Source organism: Emys orbicularis, chromosome 6, assembly GCF_028017835.1.
Source record: "Emys orbicularis isolate rEmyOrb1 chromosome 6, rEmyOrb1.hap1, whole genome shotgun sequence".
In the NCBI taxonomy this organism is placed as follows: domain Eukaryota; kingdom Metazoa; phylum Chordata; order Testudines; family Emydidae; genus Emys; species Emys orbicularis.
The window spans coordinates 92,632,048-92,649,618 of NC_088688.1; the positions used below are offsets into that span (position 1 = coordinate 92,632,048).

Genomic DNA, 17,571 nt, shown 5'->3' on the forward strand with positions numbered 1-17,571 from the left:
ACAGAGCATGATCCTGCTTCCATTAAAGTTAATGGAAAAACTTGCTTAAAGGAGGTAATAGAAAATATCAGGATATCATTGTACTCACCACATGATTATTTGAACAATTTTCATTGTAGCATCGTTCAGTGCATTGAAAAAGTCCACCAGAACTTGTCCCTTTTCTCCCATTTTCCCAATAACAATTCCAAAGACAAGACAAAAGACAATCAAGCCCAGCACATTAATGCCATCGGAATACATGCCCACTATTTTGTATTCTTTGGTTTTGTTCTGTAGATTGAAACCAAGAAAAGTGTTACTGAACAGGAACAGTATATTTAGTTTACATGAGTCCTAAAATGAAAACACATCTTAGATCTTTCACTGAAAAAACAAGGCGCCTGATTCTCTGGTCTCACACTTGCAGCAGGGAATATGTGTGTATGTGTGTGGGGATTAAGGTGGCTTTAAGATGCCTTTATGATCCTAAGTTATGCAAGCAGGGGTGCTGGAACAATCTGTATAGTGGGGGTGCTGAGAGCCATTGAACCAAACTGTAAACCCTGTATATGATGGAAACTACTTCAAGCCAGAGGGTGCTGCCACACCTCCAGCACCCCTAGTTTCAGCTCCTATGAATGCAAGGACCTGTCCATACTGTAGGGTAAGTTACAGTGGCCCCAGGGCTGGTCTAATTTGCACAGTTTCCCAGGGCCCTGGGAAGCAGAGAATAACTATAGCATAGTGTGCTCTAGACACCCCCAACATGAACATGATTCACTTCCTGCACTGGGGATTAAGAGCAGGGCTGATGTACAGCTCTTATGCCAACTCTGTGCCAGACAGGGAGGCCCTCTGTGCAGGGGCCAATATCCAGATCACTGTAAAGGGGCCTTAGTGCAATTGAGAATCATGTTCAAGGTATCCAGTTTTGCCCTTAGTTACATGAATATAATTCATCTGAAGTTAGTGGATTTGCGTGAGTATAATGAGGTAGAATCTGATGCATGATATTTCAATGAAAGACCTAAATTGTATTGTTCAATTAGTTATGGGTCTTAAGTGCAGTATAATTGTATGAGGAAAAAATTAAATAGACACAGGGCCTGATTCTCCACTGCCTTCCACTTTAGCATTTAAGTTAGGTAAATCTCCCTTTGCTCTTATATTATGAGATGACAGTTTTAAAAAAAGAGGATCTGATCAATATTAATTATACTGTTCTGCTCATAATTCTGTGTTCATCTATTAAATCCCTTCTTACTCTTCTCTTCTCCAGGCTAACCCTAGTCTTTGCAAGTTGTCGTCATATGTAAGTCTTCCATACCTCTGCTCATATTTGTTAAATCTCTTCTTTATTTTTCATTCTCTACTATATTTTTCTTGAGGAACTACCAAAACACAAGAACGTTTAACTACTGCCATTTATCAGAATGCCATCATGTGGTCACATTCTTTTCTTTTCTTTTTGTAATACTCACAGCTATTTTATTTGCTTCTTTAATCTCTATTGCACATTAGGCATATATCTTGAGCAAGCCATCTGTAATGACTATTTCCTTCAGTGATTCAGCAAGTTTAGAGTTCATCACATGAGAATTTAAGATTATTTTCCCACATTGTGTATTACCTTATTTTTGTCCAAGATAAATTTCACCAACTTGCTGTTTACTTCCTCCTCCAGATCATTAATATACTGAACAAACCACATATCAGTCTACAAATCCTTCCCTATTTCTTATACCTCTCTTTGTAAAACAGAATACAATAATAAAAACCGCACCTCCAAAACCTCTGTTGTCATGACAATTGTAACAGGCTCTTCTGTAACGGTGGTGCTGTTTTTTTCCAGTTCATTTGTAAGTTTCACTTCTTCACGTTTGGTTTTATACTGAAATTTGTGGGAGGAAATGATAACATTTATTTGGGAACACTAGGAAAATTAACAATGGCAAATCTACCCAGTAATTCCGAGGAAAAGATGCAATTCTGACTTTCATAAGGTTTTTGGCCAGCAATTACACACAAACACGTAAAGCTTTCAAATGACTTTGAGTGACTGAATTTCTCCATATGAGCCACTGGAAAGGGGCACACTCATACACAGATACTATCATGCAAATTCTGCTCCCCACCCTTCTGGTGCACAGTGTGGAACTTGTGCAGTTCTGTGGGGGCAGAGCAGGATTCCTGAACCCAGCACAAGAGATCTGCAATATGCGGGTGTAGTGGAGCAGATGTTCAAAGGGGAATTTCTGAGAGTCACTGTTGAGAGGTTGGTAGTGAAGATGGAGCCAGAGCAACTATGTAGCTCCACCAGCTATTCCTCATTTGCTGGTGGAGAACATATACTCCACGAGGGAGATGCTGTAGCCATGAGGGTACAAAGATGGGTTCCTTCCCCTCTGGTCCTGCAGGGAAGCTTTCGCAAGACTGGTGCAAGGAGCAGGATTTGTCCTTTAAAATCTACATGCAAAATTACTACTGCTGTAAACACTTATACATACTACACACACACACACAGTATTTTGTAGAGAAAGATTAACATCTTTTCTTGGGAAAAATTTAGTTCTGTATTAGGTGAGCTTTATTGCCCTGCAATAACTTTGGTAGGCAACTGTTGAGGAAGGCAAAAAAAGGGAAGCAGACAACATCATGAGGTTCAACAAATATATTTGTGAATTTCCTCAAAGGTCTTTTCCCCAGTTTTAGATGTGAATGAATCGGGAACAGGACTGTTGGATCTTTTTATCGCTGTTGTAGCACCAATAAAAACCTTAACTCTTCTAGGTCTAATTCTTTCTCAAGAGAGATCTTTCAACTATAATCTGTGTATATCATGCAGAGTAGACACCCAGACATCAGTTCCATCCATCTACAGCAGATTTGAGAGAGATGTATGGGGCGAGTTAGGGGTGTGTGCATGCAGATTTCATCAGACAGAGGAAGAGTTTAAAGATTTTCTCAGTGGAACTGTAAGAACAGGGCAATCAGGTACAGCTCTTATGCCAAAATTATTACACCTCTGCCCATCCATTATCTCTGAAGAGAAACTTTATGCTCACATATTGCTTTGGTGGTTCTTCTAGTTCCCAAAGCAGTGGGTCTTGGAAGGGATGAATAAATTTTTTTGAGCCAGCAATAAAAAATCTATTTCAGTGGAAAGGAAAATGAGATTTTTTAACAATATAATTCTTTCCACTAGACATTTGTCTCAATGTTGTGCAAGAGCCACCCTGATTTTTCATAACTAATTCCTACCACATTGCAATGCAAAGGAACATCCTCAGGGCTTGGAAATAAGAAGAACTGAACAGGTGGGAATAAAAACTGCAACAACAAAAAAAAATATTTGACCTTACCTGTTGAAAACAAGCCTGGACGAGGTTTTCTGGGAACATATTCCTGTTAAATAAATTAAAGACTTTACAATGTTATGGTGTACTAAAAACAATCTATTTTCCAAAATAAAATAACCAGCTAGTCGAAAAACAGAATGGGGTGTATTGCTGTTGTACACAATCACTCTTCCCAAACAGTGGTGAATTTATCACTGTCAGCTTTGAAGCACTGGCCAAGACAAAGCTTCAAGATTTATAATGCTCGGGTGGCTGTTTAATCTAATGTGGAATTCCAGGGTCACTTTTCAGTATTTGACATTTAAATTGATGAACAGCCAGATCCAGGATCCTTCCTCTTTACTGTGCTGTCTCCTTCATTTGCATGAGGAGTACAGTAATCAGTCTAAACTCATTTTTATATAGTTCACCATGTATCGGGCAGAGACGTGCAGGAAGAGGAATGATGTTTATTAACATTGTGGTGGGGGAACAGGTTTTTTGTTATAAGCCTGGATTCCAAAATGAATCTTGGCTGTTGGAAGATTCCCACATGTTCCAACATCAAGAACCATTTTCATTTAATGAAAAAATTGGGAACACAGAAATCACAATACTGGATCAGAGCAGAGGTCAATGTAATCCAGTTGCTTGTCTCAGACAGTGGCCAGTGCCAAATGCATCAAAGGAAGTGGCAAGAAACTCTGTAATGAGCAATTATGGGATAACCTGCCCTGATGGAAAGTTTCTTCCTAACCCCATTATTTAGAGGTTGACTCGTGCCCTGAAGCATGAGGGTTTATATCCCTTCCAAATCATTTTTAAAATCCTCTCTTTATTTTTCAGATTCTTAGGCAAAATTCCTTTGAAGTCTTGGGCAATCTGCACAAGTGTAGACTGAGTGAAACCAGAACCAGGACATCAGGATTTGCCCTTAAAACCAGTTGAGATGCAAAAGTTGCTATAATTCATTGTAGCAGAATTTTAGATCTCCGTCGTTACTTTTAGGTCATAACCTCCAGGTGGTTTATGAGAACGGTAGCCATGAGATTGTGACTAAAACTGGACAATTATCTAAAATAAAAGTAATTCAATTACTTTTTCTAAACCTGCATATGCTCCTCTTGTGCATTTACAGCATCATTGTGCATGCCATGCCTACATGATCATATGCATTGCCGAAGTGGTGAGCAACAGGCCACCTTAAGTTTTCCAGCGTGGCTGACCAGGTGGAGCCCAGCTGAGTACTTCTGCTGCAGCTATGCTGCAATAGGGAGAGATGGTTTACTTCAGCCACCTGCTGCTCCTGCTTTGCAAAGTGAGAGGGGAACAGAGACTGGGAATGTCAGAGACTATGGGGTGGGGGACACAGAGGCACCAGTAAGAACTATGGTCGTGGTGGTGTCACACAGGCCTCCTTGTGAGCTGTGAAGATGGTAGAGGAGGGACAGATATTTTATGAATATCATGCTGTAATCATCAGCCAGTTTTTGGTTTCTTTGATAGTGAAAGGTGATGAGAACACCTATCTTAGCTGTTCAGCTGTTGATTTTTAGATTAGAAATTAAGCAAAAATGCCACAGAAAGAAAAGCATCCACAGATGTAAGTGATTCTGAGCAATGACTAACTGTAATTGTCGGGGGGAGGTGGGAAGCCATAAAACATTGTTATAATTACTGAGCCATTACTGGGAAAGAAGCCCATTGGTCTGATGTCTGCATTTCTCTCAACAAATTACATATTATTCAGCTGATGCCACGGATGAAAAATTGTATTGGGGAGACCAGTAGCTCAGGTCTTTTGTACAGACTTCGCCTGGCTGTTTTTTTCTAACCACTTCATTTATCCATCATTGTACAGTACCGTGGACAGGGAAGGCAAGTAACCAGATTGCTTTGAAACCAGATGACACAGCAAACCAGTAGACTAGGCAAGCAGAGGAAATGTACATGCAGTGTATCTATTACCTTCCTTCCTTTATTGAGAAGAGAAAGCTACACTATGCAGTCTTCTGTGCTCTAAGAAACAGAATTCCAGAGCTGCCATGGGGCAACTAGCCTTTTGATCTGTCTTTTTTTGGATACTCTTCTCATGCTAAGACAATAAGTGTAAAATTTTGTTTCCATTGGAGGCAGAGGAAATAAACTGCAGGAGCAATGTTGACGCTGGATCCTTGGGTGAGTTATTATCGGAAGTGTCTCATGTATGCCACCTTATATGCAAAAGAAACCCAGGCAGGTACTAGTGTAGGCAAAAGGGTATTTCACAAAACTGTTTTGTAGGAATCCATCTAAAGCTATGTGATCATTTATCTAACCTTTGGGAACATAGGTTTTTTTCTGTATCCTTACTCTTCCAAGTGATATTGTGAAGCATTTGTATGTTATGCACTTTAATCATTGTGCTTTATCATTTAGCCTTTTGAAGCAACAGTATGGAAGCTGAAAAACTCACCTAATCAGATCTAGCATGGCATCCACTGTTGTGACTTCAGGGGTACTGCCTGTTCTGTCAATTTCATCAGCTTTCTGAGACACCCCAGGTTTGATGGTCACAACTAGCACAATCCCTGTAATCAAGAGAAACCCACGTAGTTGGAATCCTTAAAGAGTAGGTTCTACCAATAGAATAGAGTGGCAGTGGCAGTTCTATGATGCTATTGATAGAATCAGACCCTTCTGACATTCTTCTTCTTGTGTTTATTATCTATTCAAAACTATATATATATATATATATATATATATATATATATATATTTTCCCCAAGAGGAATTACTTTAAGAGCAAATGGTTGCTTTTTCCTGTTGTGATGTTTTCAAGAGCTGGTCTAATTTTTCCTCACACAGCTAGTTTTCATTACTGCTTTCAGATGATAATGGGATTGCCTCATTCCATGAATCCACAGAACTGAATTTGTTTTTGTAAAGATAGCCTAGAGCATTAGGTTCACACAAGATTAAGTTTCAGAAACAGACAGAACTAAAAATATCTGTAAACATGCTGTAAACATGGGGCCTAGTCTTGCTCACAATGAAGTCAATGACAAACTTCCGTTGACTTCAGTGGGATCAGGATCAGGCATTGTTACTATGGTATAATAAAAGGTAAGCCCTTGTCATGATATTCCTTTTTGTTCAAAATAAACGAACAAAAATAAATCAAATTGTAGCTCTGTGATCCCTCAACACCCCTGTCAATGAATTACTTTTATTGATACAGGCAGAACTAACTTTGTGTAAACTCCCCTCAGAAACAGAAATTCTAAAGCAGGAGCCAGCAACTCCCAACTTATTCTGTATTCAATCTTGGTTTGCATTTATTCACTGAAAGTTCCTCACACACATATTTAAACTAAATAAAGTATTATCCTAAGCTCAGCAAGTCACAGGCCAAATTTATCTGGGTATTTGACATCAGTGAAGTTTTGCTAGGGATGAATCAGGCTCATGCATCTACACTCCCATTTTTTCAACTGTTAAGTAGACTTTTCATGTGCAAATGGGTCATTCTTGGAGCAAACTTCTGCCTTTGAATGAGTTTACACTATTCCCATAAATGGGAGATATCTGGGCCCATAATTTGATCTTGTGTTTGACCCTACAGAGAAATTGGCATATAGGGGGTTAATTCTCTCCTCTGGATTAAGAAGAAGGACCACTGATGCCGGCCCTGAGTGCAGGGAATTGCAAGGTGGCTGGGCTGGGCTGCTGCTTAGAATGAGTGGACTACAAGAGGGTTGTGCTGCAGGAAGGCAGGAGTGGAACCTGGCAGTGAGAAGGAGAGCGGGAAACCCTCTAGGAAAAGGGAAGGAGCTGAGCAGGGAAGCAGCAGCAGGGTTTCTCACTCCCTGGGACGGTAAGTCACACTATGTATTTGTGCTTCTAGGACTGTGGCTGAAACAAGTCTCAATTTATAACTTTGCTTTTTGGATTCTGGTTGAAGACGATTCTATCTGCTTTTATGTTTGGCCTGCAAAAAGGCAGAATACTTTTCAGTCAATTACACCATGCTGATAATTAAACTTTACCTGGGCAGAGAGCCCCTGAACTGAAATTCATAGCAAAACTCCCACTTATTTCAGAAGTATGGGATCAGGCCTTTAGATTATTTCTTGAAATCCACATATTCATTACAGGTTTGTCACAGGCCCCTGAGAAAGATCTTACCCCACTTTAGATGTTGGACCACTGAGAATTGATTCAAGTGCTTATCTCCATGCTCAATCTCCATGTTAGCAGTGAAAACCCAATATTTGCATGATGCTGTAAACTTCTAATTACACAATATTTTAAGGTTTCTAAAGGCTACTGTGTAGGATATTACCTAGAATTACAGCTATGACTGTAGTGCAGAAATAATATACAACGGCACGCAAACCAATCTTCCCAGAAACGCTGGAGTCCAAAGCAGCAACACCTGGGGAAAAAAAGAAATGAACTGATTTTAAAGACTAAACGAATTGTGTATATAAAGTGATTTATTTCTATGAAGGAGATAGTTCATCATCCTAAATCTTCCTAAACAGCTAGCAAGCACCCAGTACTAATAATATCCTGGAAAACTTTCTGTAACAGGCTTACAGTGTTTGCTTGAGACACCACATGTGTGGAGCTTGCAGGGAAAAGCTTAAGTGTTTTGCTGACTTGCTGAGGTAAGTGACTCATTACCCCATCTGGATATAATGGAATTTTTTCCCAAGATGTTTGAATATTTACTTTAAAAAGACTTCAGATTTGTAAGTTGCCACTTGGCTTCAGAATTAGTTCCCACTGAAAAGCATGAAAGCAGTTCATGCCACTTGGAGCTATTGTTTCAGTCTGCTTGGCTGAATACACAGGCAAGAAACAATGCATTGGTTCTGCCATGGAAGGTTTTTCTTTGTAACCAGAAAAGCAAAAAACTTATTTTCTGTTTAAAAATGAAAACTTAAATTCTTCTGAAAAGGGCAGGAGTGAGTAGAGCTGCTTCCACCACTGTGCTTAGATCTGCCACTGCCAGTAAGAGAGAACAGCTTTTGTTGGTGCAGGAGTCAAGCAGGAATTCACCTTTAAGAAATGTTAACCTCTGGCAATGATATATCAAATACCAGGCTTTTGAGAGGGGTTCTCTTAAGTTCAAAGCAATTCTGCACTGAAGATTTAACTATTTCAAAGATTTACAATCATGCCCACATATCTTAAGTTCAATAACCAGGGTACAATTGTAAAACAAGCACCAAAACAGGTTCTGAAACTCAATAATCTATAACCACAGCTAGTTAATGACTCACTACTATATATCTGTTATACCTCTGAGATCCCCTTATGTTTGCACTCATCAGAATATGCAGTCAGATTCTCAGAGGTTGGTTGGCTTCCCTTCAGACTAGAAAAGAAACGACTTACTCATGATGTTTAACCTCAGAAAAGTGAGTGGGTGTAAGTTTAAATATTTTCAAAGACAAAAATCTGACAAAAATCTCACATATGGACCTCTAACCAGGAGCGCCGCCAGCTTTTTTGCCGACCTAGGCGGCGGAAGGTCCCGCCCCCGAAATACCGACGACGACCGGGGCGGCCGAAGATCCGGCCGCCGCGGTCGCCGCCCCCCAAATGTTAGCGCCCTAGGTGACCGCCTAGGTCGCCTAATGGGTTGCGCCGGCCCTGCCTCTATCCACAGCAAGGATTGTGGCAAATGTACTCTATGCACATGATAATAATAGCTTGAGCATCAGGTGCTTAGATAATATCCTGTTAGTACTGTTCAATTGTTTTCCACAATATATATAAACAACAACTTAAAAAAAGTATGGAGAGTCTCTTAGTATGTTGTTTTCTTCTCATAGACTTTAAGGTCAGAATGGACCATCATGATCATCTAGTCTGACCGCCTGCACAGTGCAGACTACAGAACCTCACCCACCCACTCCTGTAATAGACCCATAACTATTTGACTACTCGGACTTTCATGGTATTACAAAACCTAACAGAGAACAGAGAAGAACCAGGTTATGTACAGTAAGACTATATGTACGATGAAACAAACCCTCTGGGCACAGTAAAAAGCCCTATATATATATATATATATATATATATATATATATATATATATATATATATATATATATATATATATATATATATATTGCAAACGGGCAGAGCCCATTTCCCAGCATTCTCAGGTCATCAGCAGAAAAAACAGCACCACAATTAGTGCTGATTGCATCTTTGTGGTAGCAATCCCATCAAAGAAGCAAATGTGCAGGGAGACCAGACTATCATTTTTCACTTTTCATGTCAGGAAGTTGGTATAATACATAGAGTAGAGTTGGGGAGTTTGCACTGCCACTGTCCATGCTTGGATATCATAGTTATAAGTGCTCTTGAGGTATGTGTGATAATGAATTTTATACTGGCTTTATGTATAATAAAAGGATTTTGGTTTCCCAGGTTGTCAACCCCACACCTCCCACAAATGATAAATTCACTTACAAGGTTTTAAACCATTTTGTAAAAAGCAAATGGATAGATTTTTGCTAAAAGACAAATCATATTTTGGTAGGAAATATTCATAAAGTTTAGAAAACTATGTATTTTGTATTAAACCTTGTCGCATTGAGTATCAGTTCTGGCCTCCAAGTGTGGCTTCAGTAGTGATAAAATATAAACCCTACCATAAACACTAAAAGGGATGGAGTTTCTTAAAAACAAGGCTCTGATTTAAGATTCTCTTCAATCTGCCAGCCTTGCTAACTCAACCTGAGAGCTGAAAATCAAGCTAGGTTATTTCCCTCATATATTTAATAATAAAGATTCTAGAATTAGGATAAGTTCCTGTCTCAGCAATTCTGTTGGCTCCAAAATGATGTTCCTATGCAATCCCATTGTGTTCAATGGAGTTAGAGTGGCGTAATTTAAGGCAAAATATGGCCCTGCATTTTTAACTCATTTAACAATTCTGTTGCTGATGAGCAAGCCATGCTAGAATTCAGCTTACTCTCCCATTGCAGTGCTAGGTGTGCTGTGTTAATAGCAGTAAAAAGTAGTCCAATCCTAAAAAGGAGTCCAAAAATATATTTGCCAGTAACATAAGCTGAGGTGATGGTGAGCTGCTCTGAGTAAGAACATGCTATTCTCATGCAGTCATTTTTCAGAGAAGAGCTGTACTTTTAAAAAAGTACTTACAGAAAAATGGATTTTCTTCAGATTTTATGATTACACCACCAACCTCGAGAGCAAAGCAGTATTTCATGACAACTCCCCCAGACAGTGTCTAGAGACAGAGATCTATACCGGTATTTCAGGCTGATTTTAAAAATGTGCACTTTTCCTTTGTTGGGATTTGTTTCACATAGAAAAACGCAGTGTACAGTTTATTTTTAAAAAGTAGAAAACAATTCTCACACAAATGCAATAGTCCCCCATTAGCAAGGAGTGATTGAGTAATTTACCATACTGGCATAGCACAAGGTGTTGTAGTCCCTCTGTCCCCCTCCCCCCCCAATAAAAAAACAACTTTTTTTCCGGGGGAAAAATCACTCAAAAATCCCAGTGGAAAAAATTGAAAAGTGTCTTGGAAATTTTATAAAATGAAACACAGAAAACACACTACATGATTCAGTTCATAAGCATATTTATTGCTCAAATGTGGCAAACACATTATCAAAAACATAAACCTTGCAATTCTGCAAGTAAAATATGAGAATACAATAATAGCCCTACCATGCTTTTGTATCTGCCCATAGATACCATACATTTTTACCAGTTTTATTTACTTTTTAGCACCTTGATAGGTATCAAGTTTTGACCAAACCATCCAAGTGTAATGGAACAGAGTGAAAATGTACTGTATAGAGGAAAATGGTTGTGGTAGATTCTCAGTCATTGGAAGTCTTTAAATCAAGATTGGATGTTTTCCTAAAGACATGCTCTACTTCAACCACAGCTATTGACTTGAAACAGGAATTAATTCCTGGAAGTTCTATGGCCTGTGTTAAGCAGGCAGGGCTGGCTCCAGGCACCAGCCCACCAAGCATGTGCTTGGGGCGGCGCCTGGAGGGGGGTGGCGCGGCGTGGCACTTCGGCCTGAGAGCGGGGCCGCGACTGGGCTCGCCGCCCTCCCCGCGGCGCTCCGGCCGCCGGGGAGAGCGGAGCCGCAGCGGGCTCGCTGCCCTCCCCCGGCGCTCCGGACGGTCGGGCTCTCCGCCCTGCTCCCAGCGCTCTGGCCGCCGGGGAGAGCGGAGAGCCCCGGCCGGGCTCGCCACCCTCCCCCCGGCGCTCTGGCCGCCGGGGAGAGCGGAGAGCCCCGGCCGGGCTCGCCACCCTCGCCCCGGCGCTCTGGCCGCCGGGGAGAGCGGAGAGCCCCGGCCGGGCTCGCCACCCTCGCCCCGGCGCTCTGGCCGCCGGGGAGAGCGGAGAGCCCCGGCCGGGCTCGCCACCCTCGCCCCGGCGCTCTGGCCGCCGGGGAGAGCGGAGAGCCCCGGCCGGGCTCGCCACCCTCCCCCCGGCGCTCTGGCCGCCGGGGAGAGCGGAGAGCCCCGGCCGGGCTCGCCACCCTCCTCCCTGCGCTCTGGCCGCAGCGGGCTCGCTGCCCTCCCCCGGCGCTCCGGACGGTTGGGCTCTCCGCCCTGCTCCCAGCGCTCTGGCCGCCGGGGAGAGCGGAGAGCCCCGGCCGGGCTCTCCGCCCTCCTCCCAGCGCTCTGGCCGCCGGGGAGAGCGGAGAGCCCCGGCCGGGCTCGCCGCCCTCCCCCCGGCGCTCTGGCCGCCGGGGAGAGCGGAGAGCCCCGGCCGGGCTCGCCGCCCTCCCCCCGGCGCTCTGGCCGCCGGGGAGAGCGGAGAGCCCCGGCCGGGCTCGCCACCCTCCCCCTGGCGCTCTGGCCGCTGGGGAGAACAGAGCCGCGACTGGCTCGCCGCCCTCCACCCGACACTCTGGCCGGTCGGGGATTGCGGGCCCGCGGCCGGGCTCGGCGCCCTCCCCTGCCGCAATGGGGGGGGGGGAGGGGGCGGCCGGTGGCTTTTTTGCCGCCCTAGGCCAGAGAGCCGGCCCTGTAAGCAGGACATCAGACTAGATGACCACAATGGTCCCGTCTGGCCTTGTAATCTATAAATCTATGTATCAAATGTGCTGGAGCAGAATGCAGGCATCTTAAAATGTAACAACATTCTGAAATCAGTTGTCCTATCTTCTGGGATTTTACTTCCACATATTGACATAATGGACTAAAACACAAAGTTCTTTGCAAACATAAATTTAGTGTAGAAATATGGATCTTCAATTATAGAAGAGAAGGAAAGAATTTTAGGTTATAGTATATCAGTATTATAGTCGTTCAAAAATAATTAGATTGAAATTTAAAAAAAAATAAAATTTGAGCTTTTTTTATTTACCTTCTAGTTTTTGAGCTTTTAGGGGAGGTCACTTTTTCTTGCTTTTCTCCTCAGTTGTGAGGGCTAGAGACTTAACTTTAAAAAAAGTGAGATTCTTACCTTATTACAAGACTTCAGGAGCTTGGAATATGGCAGGACTTGAGATAAAATCATGAGAATTGGCAACATTGACAATTGCCATGTTTCTTCCTTTCGGGGTTCAATCTCTGACTTTTGCATTTGGGATCAGTGATGTTGGCTAAGTAATGGAAAAGATTCATAGCTTCTCTGGTCCATTTTTAAAATTTTGCATTTGTGTTATACCAATTCTTTGTTAATTACATCAAGCCAAATTTCCACTTACACTGGACACTAGCGTCAGTCACCTGTAATCTCTCAAATCTCCCCAAAACCTCTTCTGATTTTCTTTTGTTAAATTACTGCTGCTCTCTGAAAACCCTTGTTGTATAAAATGAATGATATGTTCTGATCAAAATCTTCCTTTTGCCCAGTGCAAAGTTGAATGCAAATGCAGAAACACAATGTTCCTTAAAGTGCCACCAAGAGTCATTGAGAAGCTGGGGCATCAATCATTTCTTTCAGCTGCTCCGTTTGTGCTACTTTGAATGTGATGTGTTACTATAAAAGAAACGTTCAGTTTCCTCAAAGTCAAGTTTTTGCATTTCATTTTACTTTATGGAATAATCCTGAGTAATCTTTGCCATTCTTTTGGTACCAAAGAGGATCCGAGACTGTTCCTGAATGAAGCTGATGTTTAAGAGCTGCTTGAAAACTTTTAACATCTCATTGCTGGTATATTTTGCAGGAACATTACTGTTTTGATCTTCCATTTCAATAGACAAAGTTTCATCCAATAGTACATTTGATCTTGAAGAATCAGAAGAGATCAGTTTTTTACACTTTTTGAGATGGGCACGAGTCTTTTCTGTCTTGCTGTTTGACAACTTTCTTTCAGAGGTTTCTAAATAATAATCCCTCATTGTTTTTAACTCCATGCACTCCCCTCTTTTCTTTTTCCAATGACAGACAACTCTTTGCCCCTACTACCTACACAAGCCTCACTCTGTCCAATCACCAATGAATTCCACCTATTCTCCTTTCCTCTAGGCTTCTGAATAGTTCTATAACTTTCTTATTGTTTCCTAAACTTTGCCACTCATTCATTATACTGCCATGCCAAATTTGTATAACTCTGCTTTATTAGAACCCTGCTTAGTTAATTCAAAAGTCCCTAGAGATTTTGAAGTAAGCCGGGTGGAGCTATATACTAGGGATATTTAAGGTCTCTTCGGTGGATGAGCAGCTCTGTCCTGGCATATTTCTCATTCCTTTCACCTGTCTCAGGAGCTCTTCTGTTTGAGAGCAAGGGCCTAAATTCTTGAGACTTCTTTTTCCATTGCCCCTTACAGATGATGTCCATGTTAATGCAACTGCTTTTGTAGTGGTCCCAGTCCAAGACCACAGTCTCACATCGAGCTACTACCTATTTCCCCATGCTAACTTTCTCCCCCTACTGTTACTCACACTTTCTTGTCAATGGTTGGAAATGGGCCATCCTGATTACCACTACAAAGGTTTTTTTTCTCCTGCTGATAATAGTCCACCTTAACCGATTACTCTCGTTATAATTGGTATGGCAACACCCATTTTTTCATGTCCTCTGTGTATATATTCCTACTGTATTTTCCACTGCATGCATCTGATGAAGTGGGTTTTAGCCCACAAAAGCTTATGCTCAAATAAATTTGTTAGTCTCTAAGATGCCACAAGTACTCCTCGTTCTTTTTGCTGATACAGACAAACACGCTTACCACTCTGAAACCTACAACTTTTTTTGTGACTCTAGAACAGGGGTGGGCAAACTACAGCCCACAGGCCACTTCCAGCCCTCGAGCTCCAACTGGGGAGCGGGGTCAGAGGCTTGCCCCGCTCTGCCCACCCGGTGCTCCCCAGCCCCCAATTCATAATTCCTTGATAAGCCTCATCTTCCGGCATGCAGAGCCACACTGTGCAGGCACGACTTCACAGTGCTGTTTCCAGGATCAGAATCCCGCCCCTATGTGGCAGCCCCCCCTGCCACTTGGCAGCACCCCAATCCCCTCACGGTCTCCTACGGCCCCACCCTCAAGAGCCTCGAAACTGCCCAGGGGCCGCACTCGTCCCAGCGAGGGTGCCTCCGCCCATGGTGGTGCCTGGTACGGCTGCCTTGGTGTCACTGCCAGCAGGGCCCCTAGGAGTCCCTGGTACCGCCCCTATAGAGCTGCCCCTGCCCTGTGCCACACCCCATGAGTCCTCCCTGCCCCCGCTCGGTAACATCCCTTCTAGAGCCCCCCCAGGCTACACCCCATAGAGTCCCCCTCCCCCACCAGGCATTCATGGCCTGCCATAAAATTTCCATACCCAGATGTGGCCCTCAGGCCAAAAAGTTTGCCCACCCCTGCTCTAGAAATAGTGAAAGTCATCATCAAATGCATATCTGCATATTTCTCATCAGTTCTCTTTGCAAGACTGAAACAAGTCAACTTAAGATTAGTGGAAACTACAGAATCCATTTCTTCCACCATCCCACTTAGCCCACACAATAAATTGGCCATTAAGTAGAATCAGCAAAAGGCAGACTGTTTAACTGCATTTTTCAATGGTGCTACATCTGATGACCAATACTTAAACTCTCTCTATACCGAGACTGATTTCATACTGCTCACTTGGCCAGTTTCCAGACAAACAGCAAGTGGTTGTGCTCTGTGTGGAATTGACTGCTGAGACAAAAGACTTAATCAAAGGACCATCCCACTTCCTCTATTACTTTAATGAAAAGATTATGGTGTTTACTGCCTGGCCAACAACCACCAGCCACCCAAAATCCTGCATGGTATTTGTATTTGGTCTGTAGAGAAACCAAATCACACTGCTGTAGGGAAATAATTGACATTTAGGGACATGCCCACTGGGGCATCATAGGGGGCAGCTCCCTCTTCCCCCCCCCCCCATCCTTTGGAACCTAATTTGCCATTGTAAAATATATCAAATAGAAGCAAGGGCCCTTGAGGGGCAGAATGAACTATTGCATCTGTTTGCATCATGTCTATTATCAGGAGCGTGCACAGGAATTTAAATTTGACCGCTTTTGGAGAGGCACGTTCTGTGCCCCGGCCGGGGCGGAGGAGCTGTCGGCTCCCACTGAGGCCCTGGGGCCGGAGGAGCTCATTCTCCCCACTGTGACCCCAGGGCCACAGGAGATCTGTGCCCCCACCACAGCCCGTGGCTGGAGGAGCTCTGTGCCTCTGCCCAGGGCCCATGCCCCTGCTCTTCCCCCTTTGTTCACGCCTCTATTATCCATATTTGCATAGTAATTCAGAGGCTGATACAACACCAGCACTACTGCTGCTTGCTGCTGCTGCTTTATTTTATTTATTTATTTTAGCCATTCCAGCTGCCACCTCCAAATACTAAGCCCTGGAAATGCCACTATGGACATCCTATGTAAACAGAACCATATGTTTAAATTTTATTTATAGGCTGTCAGAACAGTAGCATGAATGGGGGGAATTACATAAGACATCTCAAAATGCAGTTAGTGCTTTTCAGCAGGCAATAACAGTAACAAAAATGTAGTGTTGTTTTGTTAGTATGGGCATAGAATCATAGAAATATAGGGTTGGAAGGGACCTTGAGAATGCATCAAGTCCAGCCCCCTGCACTGAGGCAGGACCAGGTAAACATAGACCATCTCTGATAGGTGTTTGACCAACCTGTTCTTAAAAACCACAGCCTCCCTTTGAAACCTATTCCAGAGCTTAACTCTACTTATAATTAGAAAGTTTTCCTAATAAGGAACCTAAATCTCCTTTACTGCAGATTAAGCCCATTACTTATTATCCTACTGCTGGTGGACATAGAGAACAATTGGTTACAGTCCTTGTTATAACAGCCCTTAACATATTTGAAGACGGTTATCAAGTCCCCTCTCAGTCTTTTTTTCTCAAGACTAAACATGTCCATTTTTTTTAACCTTTCCTCATAGTTCAGATTTTTTAAACCTTTTATAATTTTTGTTGCTCTCCTCTGGTCTCTCTCCAATTTGTTCACATCTTTTCTAAACCGTGGCGCCCAGAATTGGACACAACACTCCAGCTGAGGCTTCACCAGGGCCCAGTACAGTGGGATGGTTACCTCCCATGTCTTACCTATGACATTCCTGTTAATACACCCTAAAATGATATTAGTCTTTTTTGAAAATGTATCACATTGTTGACTCATATTCAAATTGTGATTCACTATAACCCCCAGATCCTTTCCAGCAGTACTCCCACCTATCCAGCTATTCCCCATTTTGTAGCTGTGCATTTGATTTTTCCTTCCTAAGTGTGGTATTTTGTCTTTACTGAATTTCATCTTGATTTCAGACCAGTTTTCCAATTTGTCAAGTGTGCAACACCTCCCAATTTGGTGTCATCCGCAAATTTTATAAGCATACTCTTCACTCCATGATCAAACTAATTAATGAAAATATTGAATAGTTCTGGACCTATGGCTGATCCCTGTGGGACTCCTCTAGATATGTCCTCCCATTTTGACAGTGAACCATTGATAACTACTGTTTGAGTACAGTCTTTCAACCAGCTGTGTAGCTAAGTAATTTAATCTAGACCACACTTTCCTAGTTTGCTTATGAGAATGTCATGTGGGACTGTGTCAAGAGCCCTACTAAAAATCAAGATATATCACATCTACTGCTTCCTCTCTATCCTTTAGGCCAGTAACCCTGTCAAAGGAGGAAATTAAGTTGGTTTAGCATGATTTATTCTCAACAAATCTATACAAGCTATACCTTATAACTCTATTATCCTCTAGGGGCTTACAAATGATTTTTTAATAATTTGTTT

The 17,571-nt window shown here is 42.6% G+C and overlaps 1 protein-coding gene across 1 annotated transcript in view; it reads right to left on the reverse strand.

The window, feature by feature from the left end:
* Positions 1–17,571, reverse strand: part of SLC1A1 (solute carrier family 1 member 1) — an 80,389-nt gene that overhangs the window by 16,112 nt on the left and 46,706 nt on the right. Inside the window, exons 3-7 of the mRNA XM_065405990.1 lie at positions 7,644–7,736; positions 5,776–5,890; positions 3,345–3,387; positions 1,766–1,873; positions 89–273 (exon numbers count right to left, since the gene is read on the reverse strand). Coding sequence (XP_065262062.1) covers positions 89–273; positions 1,766–1,873; positions 3,345–3,387; positions 5,776–5,890; positions 7,644–7,736 — 544 coding nt within the window. The remainder of the gene's footprint in view (positions 1–88; positions 274–1,765; positions 1,874–3,344; positions 3,388–5,775; positions 5,891–7,643; positions 7,737–17,571) is intronic.